This window comes from Theropithecus gelada, chromosome 16, assembly GCF_003255815.1.
Source record: "Theropithecus gelada isolate Dixy chromosome 16, Tgel_1.0, whole genome shotgun sequence".
Taxonomy (NCBI): Eukaryota; Metazoa; Chordata; class Mammalia; order Primates; family Cercopithecidae; genus Theropithecus; species Theropithecus gelada.
The window spans coordinates 54,936,010-54,954,185 of NC_037684.1; the positions used below are offsets into that span (position 1 = coordinate 54,936,010).

The following is an 18,176-nucleotide window of genomic DNA, read 5'->3' on the forward strand; positions in this document are numbered from 1 at the left end:
GAAAGAAAGAAAGAAAGAAGGAAAGAAAAGAAAGAAAGAAAGAAAGAAGGGAGGGAGGGAGGGAGGGAGGGAGGGAGGGAGGGAGGGAGGGAAGGAAGGAAGGAAGGAAGGAAGGAAGGAAGGAAGGAAGGAAATGACTTTTAGATGAATTCCGGACATTATTCTGGAATCTGACTCCACAGTTTCCCTCCGCCGTGAGTGTGATTAAACGCTGTCCATTTAAGATCCAGTGCAGGATTTTCTTATGTTCTGCTTGAGGGTAGCTGTCTGTTTTTGTTTTTGTTTTTGTTTTTGTTTTTTTTTTTGAGACGGAGTCTCGCTCTGTCACCCAGGCTGGAGTGCAGTGGCGCGATCCTGGCTCACTGCAAGCTCCGCCTCCTGGGTTCACGCCATTCTCCTGCCTCAGCCTCCCGAGTAGCTGGAACTACAGGCGCCCGCCACCGCGCCCGGCTCATTTTTTTTGTATTTTTAGTAGAGATGGGGTTTCACCATGGTCTCGATCTCCTGACCTTGTGATCCGCCCGCCTCGGCCTCCCAAAGTGCTGGGATTACAGGCGTGAGCCACCGCGCCCGGCCTGTTTTTGTTTTTTGATGGAGTCTCGCTCTGTTGTCCAGGCTGGAGTGCAGTGGCTCGATCTTGGCTCACTGCAGGGAGGGTAGCTGTCTGTTTCATTAGCTATCCTCAGCGCATGCACACCCCAAGCAGCACGTACTCTTCATGCCACACCCAGGACAGAGGATATGCACTCTGTCCCCCAAGCCTTCTTGGTGCAGGTATCAGGGGCAGCTGAACACAACAGATGAAGTCACAGGCGATCCTGAAAACTGGCCATCGGGACCCAGCAGTGGCTAACAGGTGGGGTCCTTCCAGACTCTGCGAAGCACCACATAGGTTGCTTTTTGGCCACATGTGACTGGGTTGGTGGCAGCCCCCCTAGTGTCGTGATGTCACGTCTGCTGCTAGCCTCGACCCCCTCCCCTGCCTAAGTGGAGAACGCTCTTCTAGAGTGGAGAGGGCATGGGGATGAGCCTGCAGGTCTGCTGGGCCTGTGTGCAGAGCCCCGGACACCAGTGGATGCCTAGGACACCTGGGGACTGCCTGACCTGGGCTGTGATGAGATCAACACTCCCCAGCCACCCTGGGAGCTCCTCCCCTGCCCCTGCGTTCTGTCACTGCCGGGTACTGCCTCTCAAGCCCTTGCTCTTCCCAGTAAGACCTGTGGACCATTCCAGAAGCCTCTGCCAGAGTTTCATCCACCCTCCCCCGCTCCAACTCTACCTTCTCAATGAACTCAGCAGCCTCTGCGGAGGGAGGTCCGCTCATCAATGCTTGTCTGTTTCCCCTTCAACCGTCTCAATAAATATCCTCCTGCTAGTCAACACAGCCACCACCCCTACCTGCAAGTGCAGAGGACTGGCATGCACAGGGATACGCTATAGAGAGCCAGGTGCTGTGTGTGTCCGTGTGTGCAGGCGCGTGTGCGAATATGCGGATGTATGCACGTGTGTGCATGTGCCTGTGTGGCCATGGAAGGGTGAAGGTGGGTAGGCAACATTCGCTTCTGTGCCTGGTCCCAGAAGAGCGGGCCCTCCCCGCCAGAACTGACGCCTCCGTGCGCTTTGCAGGTACTTTAACTGCAGCTCCCCCGGGGTGCAGGCCTGCAGCCTTCCTGCCTCCTGCTGCATCGACCCCCGAGAAGATGGAGCCTCTGTCAACGACCAGTGCGGCTTCGGGGTCCTGGGCCTGGATGCGGACGCAGCTCAGAGAGTGGTGCACCTGGAGGGCTGCGGCCCGCCGCTCCGGCGGTGGCTGCGCGCAAACCTGGCGGCCTCGGGCGGCTACGCAATCGCGGTGGTGCTGCTGCAGGGCGCAGAGCTCCTGCTGGTCGCCCGGCTGCTCCGGGTACTCGCTGCCCGCAGGGGCGCGGCGTCGGGCCCCGGAGCGCGCGGGGAGGACCGCGCTGGCCCCCAGAGCCCCGGCCCCGGCGCCCCGCCGGCTGCCGACCCCGCCCGGGGCTGAGCGCATGCCCTGGAGTCCGAGGCTGCCACGCACAGGGATACAGGGGGCACCCCCGTCCGGCTAAAACGCGCTGCCTGCGCCGCCGCTGCCGCCTGATTTCGCTCGGGCTTCCGGAGACTTCGCCGTGGGACCTCCCTAGCTTGCCCACGCCGCGCGCTCTGCGTCCCCCACGCCAGCTCCCAACGGAGGGCGCCCGGCAAACCCACGGGGTTGGCGTGAGGAGCACGAGGGGCCGGAGGAAATCCTGGAGCTGACCCTCACCTCCGAATCCCCACTCCCACCCCAGCCGCACACTTCCCACCTCCTGGCGCCTCCCTCCCCTGGGGCTGCCACCCCTTCTGGGCTCGTGGTGGTGGAGCTAAGGTCCAGGCCTCTCCCTGCCGAGTGCATTTTTGGGGAGAGAGTAAATGTTTTATTGGGGTGTATCATTCACACAGTAAAGACACCAATCTTCGAGGCAGCGTGGGGAAATTCTTACCCATCTAAGCCTGTGAATCCACCACAGGTCCGAGCGGGGAGTTCCAGCCCCTGCCGGCGCGCTCAACCGCAAGTCAGCCCTGCTCTGACTTCATTGCCAGGGCCAGTGGGGCCTGTTTTGGGCTTTCACCGTAAGTGGAATCCCAGAGGGTCTGTCCAGAGTCAGATCTGGCCCTTTCTGTGAATGGACTGGTCCATATGAACAAGGGGCTACTGTGAGGGCGCCTGCTGCTGGGCCAGCTTGCAGAACTCTTGCTTCCCCTGGATGTGGTGTCAGGAGTGGGATCTCTGTCACAAATGGGCATGTTTTGTTTTTGTAATTTTGTTTTCAGACAGGGTCTCACTCTGTCACCCAGGCTGAAGTGCAGTGGCAGGGTCTCAGCTCACTGCAGCCTCTGCCTCCTTAGCTCAAGCAATCCTCCCACCTTAGCCTCCTGAGTAGCTAGAACTACAGGTGCCTACCACCACGCTCAGACAATTTTTTTTTTTTTTTTTTTGAGATGGAGTTTTGCTCTTGTTGCCCAGGCTGAAGTGCAATGGTGTGATCTTGGCTCACCACACCCTCTGCCTCCCAGTTCAAGTGATTCTCCTGCCTTAGCATCCCAAGTAGCTGGGATTACAGGCATGAGCCACCATGCCCGGCTAATTTGTATTTTTAGTAGAGATGGTTCCTCCGTGTTGGTCAGGCTGGTCTTGAACTTCTGAGCTCAAATGATCTGCCCACTTTGGCCTCCCAAAGTGCTGGGATTACAGGTGTGAGCCACAGTGCCCAGCCTCATTATTGTTATTTTCAAATATAGACAGGGTCTTGCTATGTTGCCCAGGCTGGTCTTGAACTCCTGGGCTGCAGTGATCCTCCCGCCTTGGTCTCCTAAAGTGCTGAGATTATAGGCATGAGCCACTATGCCCAGCTACAGCCAGTTTTAGTGGGCACTGTCTAAGGACAAGCTGGCTGGGTGCTCTGGGGGAGTTGCTAGTGTCACTGTGCCTCAGTTTCTTTCTTGTGAGGTGGGAGTAGGAGCTCCAGGCTCACAGCGTGTGGCATGAGCCATGTCCCATCTCACCTTCTCTGTGAGGCCTGCTCCAGCCACGTGCATGCTTCATTGACTATGGTCCTTGGGTGTGCACCAAGGCCTTCTGCCTTGACCCAGCCATGGCCTGACATTGCGTGTCTCAGGGCCACCAGCAAGGCTCAGTGAGGGTGTGAGCCCAAGGGCTGTCTTCCCGCTCAGTCAGGCCAGCCTCTCCTGCCCCACTGCCCACTGCCCACTCCTTCACCCACGTGCTCCTGCTCAAGTGACCCCACGACAGGCCCTGTCCCATGCACAAATATGCCACAGACAGGCGAGGGCACACTAATTTTATTTTGAAATAGGGACTGCAAGGGCAGGCTGTATTGAGAAGGATGGCCCCCTGGCGTGATGAGCGTGGGGCCTCATCTGCTCACTGTACACACCTGGAGTCCTGCTACCCAGCGTTTCCAAACCAAGGGCACCCACCTGGGAAGGGATGCAGAGAAAGGGAGCTTCTCTGCACCCCCATAGAGGCAGGACAGGGGGCTGGGGTGCAGAGGCACTCTGGGGACACCCTGCCCTGGCTTTCCAGCTGGGAGGAGGGGATGACCTGGGGTCCAGCAGGCTCCCGGGCTGGGGTCCACTTCCCGTTCTCCCTGGGAGGGGAGACTCGCCAAGCCTCTCTGCGGGCAGGACTGAGGGGTGGGCCCAGTGTTGAGCAGGGCCTGGCCAGCCCCTGAGGGGGCGTCCTGGAGGGAGGTGGTGGGCTCCTGGTGACTGGTATTAATATGTAGGGGGGGACCTGAGGACACAATCCCACACTGGTGTCCAGGTGCCATCTGGGCTAGGGGGACTTCTCAACAGGAATCCTGAGCAGGGTTTAGAGCAGAGAGGGCAGGAGGGGGAGGCTCTGGACCTCAGCAGGGCTTGGTGCTAGATGATGCCATATTGGGCCAGCTCGTGCAGCTCCAGATGGTTGAAGGCCTCCCAAGGGCAGATGACCGTGATGTCTGTGGGAGAAAGGGGCCTGGATCAGAGAGGATCCCATGGCCCAGGGACCCCCACCCCTGTGGCCCTGTTTCCCACAGCCCAGGTGTAGCCCTACAGTGTGCTGAGTGGGGGCGTGCAGACCCTGGCGTGGGGCCCTCCTCTGGGGACACACTGGCTGTAGGGGAAGGAGGGGTGCGGCAGGTCCAGGGGAGGGAACCAGAGGAGGGTGGGGCTTGCTGAAGGGGGAGGAGGCAGCAAGGGATTCTGTTCTTTCCCAGACCCCTCCCCTCACCTGGTGCAAGTGTCCCAAATGGGAACAGCCTCACCTTCCAGATCCAGTGGATCTGGAGCTCAGTGTTGGGGGAAGAAGTGATGGACAGGCTGGGGGTCTCTAAGTGAAAAGCAGGGGAGGTGGGGGCCGAGGTGGGCTGCATTGGGCCCTGGGCGTGCTCGGTGTGCCTGGGGGGACACGGGCAGACCTCAGGTTGGCACTGGCAGCTGTCGTACCTGTTCCCAGGCCTTCCATTCCAGGGATGTCATCCCCAAACCTGCAAGGACAGAGCAGTCAGGGACATGGCGGGGCCCAGCCCTGGCTCAGTCAGCCTGAGGCCTGAGGTCATCTCTAGCCTTCCTAGGAGATGAGGCATTTGTCTGGGAGCCCAGTGGGCAGAGACCCGCCTCCTCCCCAACCTCCTGGGGCTTGGTGGGCCTGAGGGGGCGTCCTTCACAGACCCACAGTGAGTCTGCTACCCCGAGCATCATGGGGCTGAGGCCCAGAAAAGGAGGTGCAAGCCCCAGGGTGCTGGGCAGGTGTGTGCCCTGAGGGAGTACGGAGGGCGTGCGTGGTTGGTGTATGGTTTGAGTGTAGATTTGTGAAGGTGGCTTGTCTGTGAGTGTGCCTCACGTGTGCACATGTGGCGGTATGAGCATGTTTGTGCACACACATGAGAGTGTCATGCCTGTGTGTGCACCCACGTGTAAGTGGACACTCCTTGGTGCATTGTGCCGTGGCTGTCCCTGGGTGGCAGTGGCTGTATTTTTTTTTTTTTTTTTTTTGAGACGGAGTCTCACTCTGCCGCCCAGGCTGGAGTGCAGTGGTGTGATCTCAGCTCACTGCAAGCTCCACCTCCTGGGTTCACACCATTCTCCCGCCTCAGCCTACCGAATAGCTGGGACTACAGGCGCCTGCCACCACGCCCAGCTAATTTTTTGTATTTTTTAGTAGAGACAGGTTTCACCGTGTTAGCCAGGATGGTCTCGATCTCTTGACCTTGTGATCTGCCCACCTCAGCCTCCCAAAGTGCTGGGATTACAGGCGTGAGCCACTGCGCCTGGTGGCTTTGTTTTTTTGAGACGGAGTTTTGTTCTTGTTGCCCAGGCTGGAGTGCAATGGTGTGATCTCGGCTCACCGCAACCTCTGCCTCCCGGATTCAAGCAATTCTCCTGCCTCAGCCTCCCGAGTAGCTGGGATTACAGGCGTGCACCACCACACCTGGCTAAATTTGCATTTTTAGTAGAGACAGGGTTTCACCATGTTTGTCAAGCTGGTCTCAAACTTGTGACCTCAGGTGATCTGCCCGCCTCAGCCTCCCAAAGTGCTGGGATTACAGATGTGAGCCACGGCGCCTGGCCGGCAGTGGCTATATTTTCAAGCATGGTTGGCAGTAGCATCTGGAGCAGGTGACAGGAGCCCCCAGTTCCCCTTCCCCCTCCTCCATCCCTGCTCAGGCCCTCAGGCACTGCCCTACCTACCCCAGCTGTGAGGCTGGGATCACTCACCCAGTAAAGTGGCCCAAGGCCCTGCCGTGCCTCCCCTTCCTGTGCAGCTTTCAGAGGCCCCATTCCCCAACTCTGCTTACCCTTGGACGCCTTTCTTTGGGGGCTTGCTCTTGAACTGCCTGGTTTGTCGCTGCTTAAATTTAGGGGGTCCTTTCCTGGGGGTGACAGGTCCCCCGACCACCCTGGTGGCTGACCGGAACTCAGCCTTGGGCGGCTCCAGGTTCATGGCGAGGCTGATGGAGACACCGTGGCAACCCTGGCTCCTGGACTCCCTCCTGCTGCAATCTGGGGACAGACCGGGCCCGGGTCTCAGTCAGCCCTCCTGCTTCCAACCCTTGTGGGGGTCTCAACCCACCAGTGGAGGGGCTGAGACCCAGCCCCGCCAGCCCCAGCGTCATCCAGACGACAGCCCCTGCAATCTGCCCTGGGGCAGCTAGCCTGCCAGCCCTGCTTGGGCCGCCCACCGTCCACTGGCGCACTCCTATTCCCCTTGCCTAGTGGATGCCCCCCCAGCAACGCTGGCCACACACAGCTCCGGCCTCTCCCCTGCGTCCTGGCCTCCCTCGCCCCACCCCACAATCCACAGCAAACCTAGCCTCCCAGCCTGGGGCAGGTCCTGAGCCTGGAGTCCTCACCGCCTCCCTGTGGGTGACCACTGACAACCTCCTGCCCCTTCCCCCGCATTCCCCACCCCAGGGGAGTGTGACTGGGGAGCATTCAACTGCTACTCTTGTTTGTTTGTTTGTTTGTTTTTTGAGACAGAGTTTTGCTCTTGTCGCCCGGGCTAGAGTGCAGCAGCACAATCTTGGCTCGCTACAACCTCCGCCTCCCAGGTTCAAGTGATTCTCCTGCCTCAGCCTCCTGAGCAGTTGGGATTACAGGTGCCCGCCACCACGCCTGGCTAATTTTTGCTTTTTTTTTTTTTTTTTTTGAGGCGGAGTCTCGCTCTGTCGCCCAGGCTGGAGTGCAGTGGCCGGATCTCAGCTCACTGCAAGCTCCGCCTCCCGGGTTCACGCCATTCTCCTGCCTCAGCCTCTCGAGTAGCTGAGACTACAGGCGCCCGCCACCTCGCCTGGCTAGCTTTTTGTATTTTTTTTTTAGTAGAGACGGGGTTTCACCGTGTTAGCCAGGATGGTCTCGATCTCCTGACCTCGTGATCCACCCGCCTCAGCCTCCCAAAGTGCTGATATTACAGGCGTGAGCCACCGCACCCGGCCCAGCTGCTACTCTGTTGAGAGTCCTCTGGGGCTCCAGCTGGGACTGGGATGAGACCCAAGTGGCCCCTCCCCTGCCTGCCCGGCCCTGCAGATGAGCCTCAAACGGCCCTTCCGGATGGTTAGTGGGGTGGGCTCCCTCCGTCTCAGGTCCCCGCTCAGGGAGGCCTCCCCTGAACTGCCGCCCTGCAACCCGTGTCCTCAGGTTCTGATTTGCTTCTTCTCATCACGCGTCGTGTTAGCCCTCATTCTGGGCTGGTGGGCGTCTCCCCGGGCTGTTGCCCTCTGATTCTTATTGATGGGTTTATTGCTTTCTGCCTCTTGTCTGCGCTTTGCGGTTGGGGTGCTGTCAGTTCCCTTCACCCACTCATGGAGGGATCCCTGAGCCCCTCGGCACCATGACGGGCACTCCGCAGTGCTGATGGAAAATGACCCACAAAATGGGGGGCAGGGTGACCCTGGGAAAGGGGCCTGTCTCAGAGTCTCGGGGCTGAGCTGTGAAGTCCTGTGTCTCCCAACCCCACTTCACAGAGGGACAAGCTGAGGCTCAGGGAGGGAGGGTGCTGGGCGTCTGTCTCCCCTCCTGGGGAGTCCCCAGGCCCTCTGTTCGTGGAGCCAGCTTGGGGAGCAGGGTCACCCGCCTGGCACGGCGTGGCTGAGTGGCCTCGGCTGCTCTGGACAAGGCCAGTGTCCTTGCACCACTGCACAGGGTGACCTCTCCTCCTCCTCTCCCTAGAGCCTCTCCCCAGATGCCCTAAGCCCCAGTGACCTGGGCCAAGGGCAGTCCAGCTTCCCCTAAGCCTATTAACAGCAGAGGGGGATTCCTAATCTCCCGGCGAGCTGCTGCCAGACGAACATGCTGCCAGAAGGTTCTGGAAGGAGGCACATGACAGACAGGAGGGGCAGCTTGCCCGCACTCGATGCCCCAGGGACTACCTCTTAGGGTCCCCTTTCCTGCCCCTGGTCTTTTTTGCTGGAATTCCTGACTCCAGCCCTGGGCTACCACCAGTTGTTTGCTGAGCTTCAGGCGTGGGAGTGACCAGAAAGCAAGGGCAGGTGGCCCATTCCGGGGAGGAGGGCTCTGCAAGGGGTGCTGGGCACCTGGGATTGGGGTAGACCCTGCCATGGCGCCTTCCCTCAGTAGGGTTCAGCCTCTGTCCCCAGGACCGGGACCAGCACCAGCCTGCGCAAAACCAGGACTCAGGAGCCTGGTGGTCCCAGCTGCTCAGATCCCACGGCACCCAATCCTCATATCCTAGACAGCACAGGCCCCATCCAGCTGCTTCCCCAGCCCCAGGACATGGGCGGTCCTGGGCAGCTCTCAGCGCTGATGGAGCTCCAACCATCAGATGCCATCCACGTGGAAACCGCTGCCTGCACTGCCCGGGCCTGACCCAGCCTGTGACTGGCATCCACTCAGGTCAGCTGAGCCCACGTGGCCTGAGGTTCCCAGACCGTCACTGGCTTGGGGATGGCAGCAGCACTGGTTACCATGGGGGAGCAGAGGAGGTGGTTGGCTGGGAGTCCTCTCTGAATAACAGGGTGGTGGGTAGGCTTCTGCAGACCCGGACCTTCTGCAGACCCGGCCACGGTGGTAAAAGCCTGTCAGCTCCCTGCCCTGTGGGCGATGGGCAGACCCCCACTAACTCCCTGGGGGAGGTGGCTGCGAGGAAAGACAGCGGGGTTGGCCACTACTCACCAAGTGCAGGGCAGGTCTCAGGGGTCCATGCTATGAGTGCTGGGCCTTCCTCCGCAGGGTGCCAGCCCGGGTATTTATCTTGCTGCTTCGTGAGCTGATTAGGCGTCTCAGTGCCATGCTAATGAGATTGTTGGGCCCCAAGGGGGGACACAACCACCAAAGTTTCTGGGGATGGGGAGGAGGGGCTCAGGTGCCGTCAAGGGCTCCAAGGAAGGACACCTGGCAGATGGGGCCGGGACAGGGAGAGAAGTGTGACCCTGAACAGCCAGGCTCCTGCAGCTGCCTATCTTCCAGATGGCAGCACCCACAGTGGCCGCTGTCTGGGGCCTCCTTACTGCCTTTCCTGACCCTGCCTGACCTCTGAAGAGCCCACCTTCGTGGTCCCCAAAGCCCTCGGCAGCCTGGCCCTCACCCACTGCTGTGGCCTCACATCGCGCCCCTCCCACCCCAGGGCCTTTGCACCTGCTGCTCCTGAAACCAAACAAGGACCCCTCTTAGGGGCCTGTGGGTCTCCCCAAGCACAGAAGCAAGGACAATGTTGAGTTCCTTCAAGGGCAATCCAGGCCCCCAGCCATCCCTGAGAAGCAAATGAGCAGCCAATCCGCAGGAAGGTCACAGCACACAGACCTCAGATGAGCAGGAGCTGAGGACTGGCCTCTGACAGCCCTTCTCTTACCTAAATTTCTTCCTGAGGGGCCTGGAAGAGGCCATGCCCAAAACCCAGAGCTAACATTCTTTCCTGCGGATCCCAAAGTTTTAGACAAAGATTTGCCTCCACACCAAATCAGAAAACCTTTGAATCCACCTCTGACTCGTGGGCCCCAACATCAAGATCTCCTTGCTATTTATGCCAAAACCAGTGTACAGCCTCTGTGTACTGATTTATGACTTTGCCTGTGACCTCTGCCTCTGCACCTTTAAAAACCCGTAACTCAGGCTGGCCGTGGTGGCTCATGCCTATAATTCCAGCATTTTGGGAGGCTGAGGTGGGCGGATCACGAGGTCAGAAGATCTAGACCATCCTGGCTAACATGGTGAAACCCTGACTCTACTAGAAACACAAAAAAATTAGCCAGGTGTGGTGGTGGGCACCTGTAGTCCCAGCTACTCGGGAGGCTGAGGCAGGAGAATGGTGTGAACCTGGGAGGCAGAGTTTGCAGTGAGCCGAGATCATGCCACTGCACTCAAGTCTGGGTGACAGAGTGAAACTCCGTCTCAAAATAAATAAATAAATAAATAAATAAATAAATAATACAAACCCATAACTCGGCCGGGAGCAGTGGCTCTCAAACAGCGCTTTGGGAGGCTGAGATGGGAGGATCACTTGAGGCCAGGAGTTCAGGACCAGCCTGGACAACATAGTGAGATCCCTGTCTCTACAAAAAAATAGAAAAATTAGCTGGGTGCAGTGACTCACTTCCTATTTAATTTATTTATATTATTTTTGAGACAGAGTCTCGCTCTGTTGCCCAGGCTGGAGTGCAGCGGTATGATCTCGGCTCACTGCAACCTCCACCTCCTGGGTTCAAGCAATTCTCCTGCCTCACCCTCCTGAGTAGCTGGGATTACAGGTGGGTGCCACCACACCCGGCTAATTTTTTATATTTTTAGTAGAGACAGGGTTTCACCATGTTAGCCAGGATGGTTTCAATCTTCTGACTTCGTGATCTGCCTGCCTCAGCCTCCCAAAGTGCTGGGATTACAGATGTGAGCCACCATGCCCGGCCACAGTGGCTCACTTCTATAGACCCAGCTACTTGGGAGGCCGAGGCAGGAGGATCCCTTGAGCCTAGGAACTTGAGGCTGCAGTGAGCCGTGGTCAAACCACTCCAGCCTGGGGGACAGAGCAAGACTCTATCTCTGAAGAAATATGAAAATTTTGAAAAATTAAAAACAAAACCTGACCGGGCACAGTGTCTCACGCCTGTAATCCCAGCACTTTGAGAGGCCGAGGCAGGTGGATTACTTGAGATCAGGAGTTCAAGACGAGCCTGTCCAACATGGTGAAACCCCATCTCTACTAAAAATACAAAAATTAGCTGGGCGTGGTGGCGTGTGCCTGTAGTCCCAGCTACTCAGGAGGCTGAGGCAGGAGAATCGCTTGAACCCAGGAGGCGGAGGTTGCAGTGAGCCGAGGTCGCACCACTGCACTCCAGCCTGGGCAACAGTGAGACTTCGTCTCAAAAAATAATAATACAAATGTAAATAGTAAAATAAAATAAAATGTATGAGTACTCCTTTCTTGGTATCATGTATCATGGACAACATACAAACACATGAAAATACATAAAGCGGCCGGGCGCGGTGGCTCAAGCCTGTAATCCCAGCACTTTGGGAGGCCGAGACGGGCGAATCACAAGGTCAGGAGATCGAGACCATCCTGGCTAACCCGGTGAAACCCTGTCTCTACTAAAAAGTACAAAAAACCAGCCGGGCGAGGTGGCGGGCACCTGTAGTCCCAGCTACTCGGGAGGCTGAGGCAGGAGAATGGCGTAAACCCGGGAGGCGGAGCTTGTAGTGAGCTGAGATCTGGCCACTGCACTCCAACCTGGGCAACAAGCGAGACTCCGTCTCAAAAAAAAAAAAAAAAAAAGAAAATACATAAAGCTCCAAACAGACCTAAACAAAGACCCTATAGCCTTGATTTTAAAACTCTAGCCATGAGACTGGCAAAAATCGCTAGTCCAGAAAGGACAGCTGGATTCGAGTTATGCCGCAATAAATGGAATAAGTCAAAAACCTCTTATCCCACATGACTCAATCCCTCACTCATCCCCAGAGGAAACAAGATTGCGATCCAACTTTTTTTTTTTTTTTTTGAGACAGGATCTGGCTCTGTCGCCCAGGCTGGAATGCAGTAGTGAAATATTGGTGGTTGCAGGAATTCAAGGTTGCAGAGAGCTATTATTGTACCACTGCACTCTAACCTGGGTGACAGAGTGAGACCTCAACTCTAAAATAGTAAAATAGGCCAGGCATGGTGGCTCATCCCTGTGCTTTTGGAGGCCGAGGGGGGTGGACCACCTGAGGTCAGGAGTTTGAGACCGCCCTGGTCAATATGGTGAAACTCCGTCTCTACTAAAACTACAAAAATCAGCTGGGCATGGTGGCGTGCGCCTGTAGTCCCAGCTACTCAGGAGGCTGAGGCAGGAGAATGGCGGGAACCCCGGAGGCGGAGGTTGCAGTGGGCTGAGATCATGCCCCTGCATTCCAGCCTGCAGCCTGGACAACAGAGTGAGACTCTGTCTAAAAAAAAAAAAAAAAAAAAGTTAATTACATGGGAATGGGAATAAACTAATAAATGACTATAGTAAATATTTTTGACTTTTTGTTTGAAATATTACTGATTTTCTTTTTGTTTTCCAGAATCAAGACTGTTTCTTTCTCCCTTTCTTTCTTTCTTTTTTTTCTTTCTTCCTTCCTTCCTTCCTTCCTCTCCTTTCTCTCTTTCTTTTTTTTTTTTTTTTTTTTTTGAGAGGGAGTCTCGCACTGTCGCCCAGGCTGGAGTGCAGTGGCCGGATCTCAGCTCACTGCAAGCTCCGCCTCCCAGGTTTACGCCATTCTCCTGCCTCAGCCTCCCTATAGCTGGGACTACAGGCGCCCGCCACCTCGCCCGGCTATTTTTTTTGTATTTTTTAGTAGAGACGGGGTTTCACTGTGTTAGCCAGGATGGTCTCAATCTCCTGACCTCGTGATCCGCCCGTCTCGGCCTCCCAAAGTGCTGGGATTACAGGCTTGAGCCACCGCGCCCGGCCCTTTCTCTCTTTCTCTCTCTCTCTTTGTCTCTCTCTCTCTTTCTTTGAGACAGTCTCACACTGGTTGTTTGGCTGGAGTGCAGTGGTGCGATCCGAATCACTGCAAACTCTGCCTCCTGGGCTCAAGCGATTCTCTTGCTTTAGCCTCCCAAGTAGCTGGGATTACAGGTGTGCGCCCGCCACCACACCCGGCTACTTTTTTTGTATTTTTAGTAGAGACAGGGTTTCACCATGTTGGCCAGACTGGTCTTGAACTCCTGACCTTGTGATCCACCCGCCTCAGCCTCCCAAAGTGGAATTACAGGCATGAGCCACTATGCTCAGCCTCTTTTTGGCTAATTTTTTTTGTATTTTTAGTAGAGAGGTGGTTTCACCATGTTGGCCAGGCTGAACTCTGGACCTTGAACTCCGGACCTTGTGATCCACCCTCTTCGGCCTCCCAAAGTGCTGGGATTACAGGTATGAGCCACCATGCCCCTATGTCTTTTTCGTTTTGAGACAGAATTTCACTCAGTCACCTAGACTGGAGGGCAGTGGCATGATCTTGGCTCACTGCAAGCTCTGTCTTCTGGGTTTAAGCAATTATCCTGCCTCAGCCTCCAGAGTAGCTGGGATTGCGGACACAAGCCACCATGCCGGGCTAATTTCTTTTTTTTTTTTTTGAGATGGAGTCTCGCTCTGTCGCCCAGGCTGGAGTGCAGTGGCCAGATCTCAGCTCACTGCAAGCTCCGCCTCCCGGGTTCCCGCCATTCTCCTGCCTCAGCCTCCCGAGTAGCTGGGACCACAGGCGCCGCCACCTCGCCCGGCTAATTTTTTGTGTTTTTAGTAGAGACGGGGTTTCGCCGTGTTAGCCAGGATGGTCTCGATCTCCTGACCTTGTGATCCGCCCGTCTCAGCTTCCCAAAGTGCTGGGATTACAGGCTTGAGCCACCGCGCCCGGCCAAATTTCTGTATTTTTAGTAGAGACAGGGTTTCACTATGTTGGTGAGGCTGGTCTCGAACTCCTGACTGTAGGTCATCTGCCTGCCTCAGCCTCCCAGAGTGCTGGGATTACAGGCGCAAGCCACTGCACCTGGCCAACAGGCTACTTTTATTACATAGTAAAGTGAATACCAGAACTACAAAGGCAGGAGGTGTAAGTTTGACTTTTTATTGGGAAGGGAGGTTGTTGAGTTAAAAGAGCAGCAAATGAAGCAAGAGTAAGGAGACTCCTTGTCGCCACAGATAGACATGAGCCTGTAAGATGTGACATAGAAGGCGTTTCAATTTGTGACCCCAGCCCAGAGGTGACAAGTGCTTTTCCATTCAATCTAATACATCTGATTCCTACTAAGAAGGAATACGGGCCGGGCGCGATGGCTCATGCCTGTAATCCCAGCACTTTGGGAGGTCGAGGCGGGTGGATCACGAGGTCAAATTGAGACCATCCTGGCTAATACGGTGAAACCCCGTCTCTCATAAAAATACAAAAATTAGCCGGGCATGATGGTGGGCACCTGTAGTCCAAGCTACACGGGAGGCTGAGGCAGGAGAATCACTTGAACCCGGAAGGTGGAGGTTGCAGTGAGCCGAGATGGCGCCACTGCACTCCAGCCTGGGCAACAGTGAGACTCCGTCTCAAAAAGTAATAACAATAATAATAAAATAAAAAAGAAACTAAATAGTGATGTGGAACACTCTTTTAATTGTCATTCACCACATTTTCATATCTTCACAGTAATGCAAAACACAGTCACTTGCAGAACTGGTTCTGATTACTTAAATACCAGGTATAATATTAGTCCTCTATGTAATTGTTTGGAAGTTACTTATGTTTACATGAAATGAAACTATTAGGCCAGGCACGCTGGCTTATGCCTGTAATCCCAGAACTTGTGGAGGCTAAGGTAGGCGGATCACCTGAGGTTGGGAGTTTGAGACCAGCCTGACAAACACGGGGAAGCCCTGTCTCCACTAAAAATACAAAATTGGCCAGGCATGGTGGCGCATGCTTGTAATCACAGCTACTCAGGAGGCTAAGGGAGGAGAATTGCTTGAACCCAGGAGGTGGAGGTTGCAGTGAACCAAGATTGTGCCATTGCACTCCAGCCTGGGCAACAAGAGGGAAATGCCATCTCAAAAAAAAAAAAGAAAAGAAAAGAAACAAAACGAGACTATTCAGCCGGGCATGGTGGCTCACACCTGTAATCCCAGCACTTTGGGAGGCTGAGGCAGGTGGACAGCTGAGGTCAAGAGTTCGAGACTAGCTTGGCCAACACGGCGAAACCCTGTCTCTACTAAAACTACAAAAATTAGCCAGGTGTGGTGGCGGGCGCCTGTAATCCCAGCTACTCGGGAGGCTGAGGCAGGAGAATCGCTTGAACCTGGGTGGCGGAGGTTGCAATGAGCCAAGATAGCGCCACTGCACTCCAGCCTGGGGGACAGAGTGAGACTCTGTCTCCAAAAAAAAAAAAAAAAGCCGGGCATGGTGGCAGGTGCCTGTAATCCTACCTAGTCGGGAGGCTGAGGCAGGAGAATCACTTAAACCCGGGAGGTAGAGGTTGCAGTGAGCTGAGATAGCACCACTGCATTCCAACCTGGGTGACAGGGTGAGACTCCGTCTCAAAAAAAAGGAAAATCTTTAAATCTACCTATGACCTGGAAGCTCCCTCCCTTCAAGTTGTCCCTCCTTTCCTGACCAAACCAATGTACATCTGATAGGTATTGACTGATGTATTGTGTCTCCCTAAAAAGTATAAAAGCAACATGTGACCACATTGGGCACATGTTGCCAGGACCTCCTGAGGCTGTGTCATGGGCACGTCCTAAACCTTGGCAAAATAACCTTTCTAAACTTATTGACTGCTAAAGAACTCATCCCTGGAACCAAAACCTGCCTGTTCCCCAAAAACTATTGAAATAAAAAATAAATAAATTGGCCGGGCGTGGCAGCTCACACCTGTAATCCCAGAACTTTGGGAGGCTGAGGTGGGCAGATGACTTGAGGTCAGGAGTTTGAGACCAGCCTGACCAACGTGGCAAAACCACGTCTCTACTGAAAATACAAAACAGCCAGACGCGGTGGGGCGTGCCTGTAGTCCCAACTCCTTGGGAGACTGAGGCAGGAGAATCGCTTGAACCCAGGAGGTGGAGGTTGTGGTGAGCTGAGATCAGGCCACTGCACTGCAGCCTGGGCCACAGAACAAAACTTCGTCTCAAATAAATAAATAAATAGATTGATTGAGGCCTGTCTCGGATACTTTTTGTTCATAGCTCTCACCAACTAAACAACTCATGAAAACGAAGCAGTTGGCCGGGCACAGTGGCTCACACCTGCAATCCTAGCACTTTGCGAGGCCAAGGAAAGTGGATTACCTGAGCCTAGGAGTTCAAGAGCAGCTGGGTGACGTGGTGAAACCCCATCTCTAGTAAAAATACAAAAAATTAGCTGGATGTGGTGGTGTGCGCTTGTAGTCCCAGCTATTTGTGTGGCTGAGACAAGAGAATCGCTTGAACCCGGGAGGCGGAGGCTGCAGAACTAAGCAGTCCACGGACACCAAAAACATGTACCTGGGTCTTTGGGCGACTTGGTGGGGAGTGGCATCCCCTGAGCACAGGATGAGGAATCTTACTTCAGGAATTCTTGCTGAGAAAAGTGTGTCAGCAAGGCAGCCCAGCAGAAAGGAATGCATTCACTGGCTCAGGTTGTCTTAGATAATAGGGTAGCCTTAGATTACATCTTAGCTGAGCAGGGAGGAACGTATAAGGTTGCAAATCCCACATCCTGTACTTACACAAATATATCTGCAAATATTAAAAACTCATCTAGGCGAAATTAGAGAACAGGTCACTTGGTTAAGGCAGGTTTCTCTGTCACTGAGGACTGTTTTCCTTCCTAGTTTTCTTAGATTTCTTATTTTTGTTTTTTTTTTTTTTTTTTTTTTTTTTTTGTCACCCAGGCTGGAGTGCAGTGGTATGATCTCAGCTCACTACAAGCTCCGTCTCCCGGGTTCACACCATTCTCCTGCCTAGGCACCCACCACCATGCCCGGCTAATTTTTGAATTTTTAGTAGACAGGGTTTCACCATATTAGCCAGGATGGTCTCGATCTCCTGACCTCGTGATCTGCCCGCTTCAGCCTCCCAAAGTGCTGGGATTACAGGCATGAGTCACCGCGCCTGGCTGGTTTTTTTTTTTTTTGGAGATGGAGTCTCGCTCTGTCACCCAGGCTGGAGTGCAGTGGCGCAATCTCAGCTGACTGCAACCTCCGCCTCCCAGCTTCAAGCAATTCCGCTTCAGCCTCTGGAGTATCTGGGACTACAGGTGTGTGCCACCATGCCCCACTAACTTTTGTATTTTTTTGAGATGGAGTCTTGCTCACTGTTGCCCAGGCTGGAGTGCAGTGGTGTGGTCTCGGCTCACTGCAACCTCTGCCTCCCAGGTTCAAGCAATTCTCCTGCTTCAGCCTCCCAAGTAGGTGGGATTACAGGCACCCGCCACTGTGCCCAGCTAATTTTTGTAATTTTAGTAGAGAAGGGGTTTTCTCATGTTTGGCCAAGCTGGTCTCAAACTCCTGATCTCAGGTGATCTGCCCACCTAGGCCTCCCAAAATGCTGGGATTACAGGCGTGAGTCACCATGCCTGGCCACATCCTGCTGCTCTTACCAACTCCCTTGGGAGCTGCGGCTGAACGAGCCAGAACTGGTTCCAGGTAGTGCTTGGGCTACTGAGGGCTGATCTGCAGCCTCTGCCAGGCTGGTGGAAGGGCATCCGAGGACGCCTGCTGGGGACTGATGTACCTGGACAGACGGGCACTTCCAGGCTGCCTGTGGGCTTCTGTGCCTGTCAAAGGCTTTGCCACAGCGACTCCATGAGATCAGATGGCCTTCCTTTTGCTGCACACTGACAGCAAGCAGAGAAGGCCTTTGCCAGGACTTGGGGGAAGCTAGGACCTGGCCTGGAAAGGGCGCTGGGGTCACTGTCATTTGACCGTTCAAGGAAAAAGGGTCTTATTTATTTATTTTTTTGAGTCAGAGTGTTGCTCTGTCACCCAGGCTAGAGTGCAGTAGCACAATCTCAGCTCACTGCAACCACCGCCTCCTGAGTTCCTCAGCTTCCTGACTAGCTGGGATTACAGGCGCCTGCCACCACACTTGGTTAATTTTTGTATTTTTAGTAGAGACGGGATTTCACCATGTTGGTCAGGCTGGTCTCGAACTCTTGACCTCGTGATCTGCCCGCCTAGGCCT

At 55.1% G+C, this 18,176-nt stretch overlaps 2 protein-coding genes across 3 annotated transcripts in view; one reads left to right on the top strand and one right to left on the bottom strand.

The window, feature by feature from the left end:
- Window positions 1-2,475, top strand: part of TSPAN10 (tetraspanin 10) — a 7,288-nt gene extending 4,813 nt beyond the window's left edge. Inside the window, 1 exon segment of the mRNA XM_025361477.1 lies at window positions 1,627-2,475. Coding sequence (XP_025217262.1) covers window positions 1,627-2,020 — 394 coding nt within the window. The 3' untranslated portion in view covers window positions 2,021-2,475.
- Window positions 2,476-3,840: 1,365 nt separating this feature from the next.
- Window positions 3,841-16,627, bottom strand: PDE6G (phosphodiesterase 6G). Of its 2 annotated transcripts, none has more exons than XM_025361763.1 (4): window positions 16,559-16,627; window positions 6,360-6,564; window positions 5,008-5,048; window positions 3,841-4,520 (listed from the first exon to the last, which is right to left on the bottom strand). In XM_025361763.1, the coding sequence occupies exons 2-4, from the start codon at window positions 6,503-6,505 to the stop codon at window positions 4,444-4,446; spliced, it is 264 nt and encodes an 87-aa protein (XP_025217548.1). In that variant the 5' UTR covers window positions 6,506-6,564; window positions 16,559-16,627; the 3' UTR covers window positions 3,841-4,443. The 2 variants fall into 2 exon arrangements, with proteins under 2 accessions (XP_025217548.1, XP_025217547.1); XM_025361762.1 differs by lacking the exon at window positions 16,559-16,627 and adding an exon at window positions 9,193-9,753.
- Between the last annotated feature and the right edge of the window lie 1,549 nt (window positions 16,628-18,176).

Coding starts and splice junctions, on each gene's coding strand:
- PDE6G (XM_025361763.1), bottom strand. CDS start 6,505: ATGAACCTGGAGCCGCCCAAGGCTGAGTTCCGGTCAGCCACCAGGGTG. Junction 5,049..6,359: donor CCAAAGAAAGGCGTCCAAGG/GTAAGCAGAGTT, acceptor CTGTCCTTGCAG/GTTTGGGGATGACATCCCTG. Junction 4,521..5,007: donor AATGGAAGGCCTGGGAACAG/GTACGACAGCTG, acceptor TTTCTCCCACAG/ACATCACGGTCATCTGCCCT.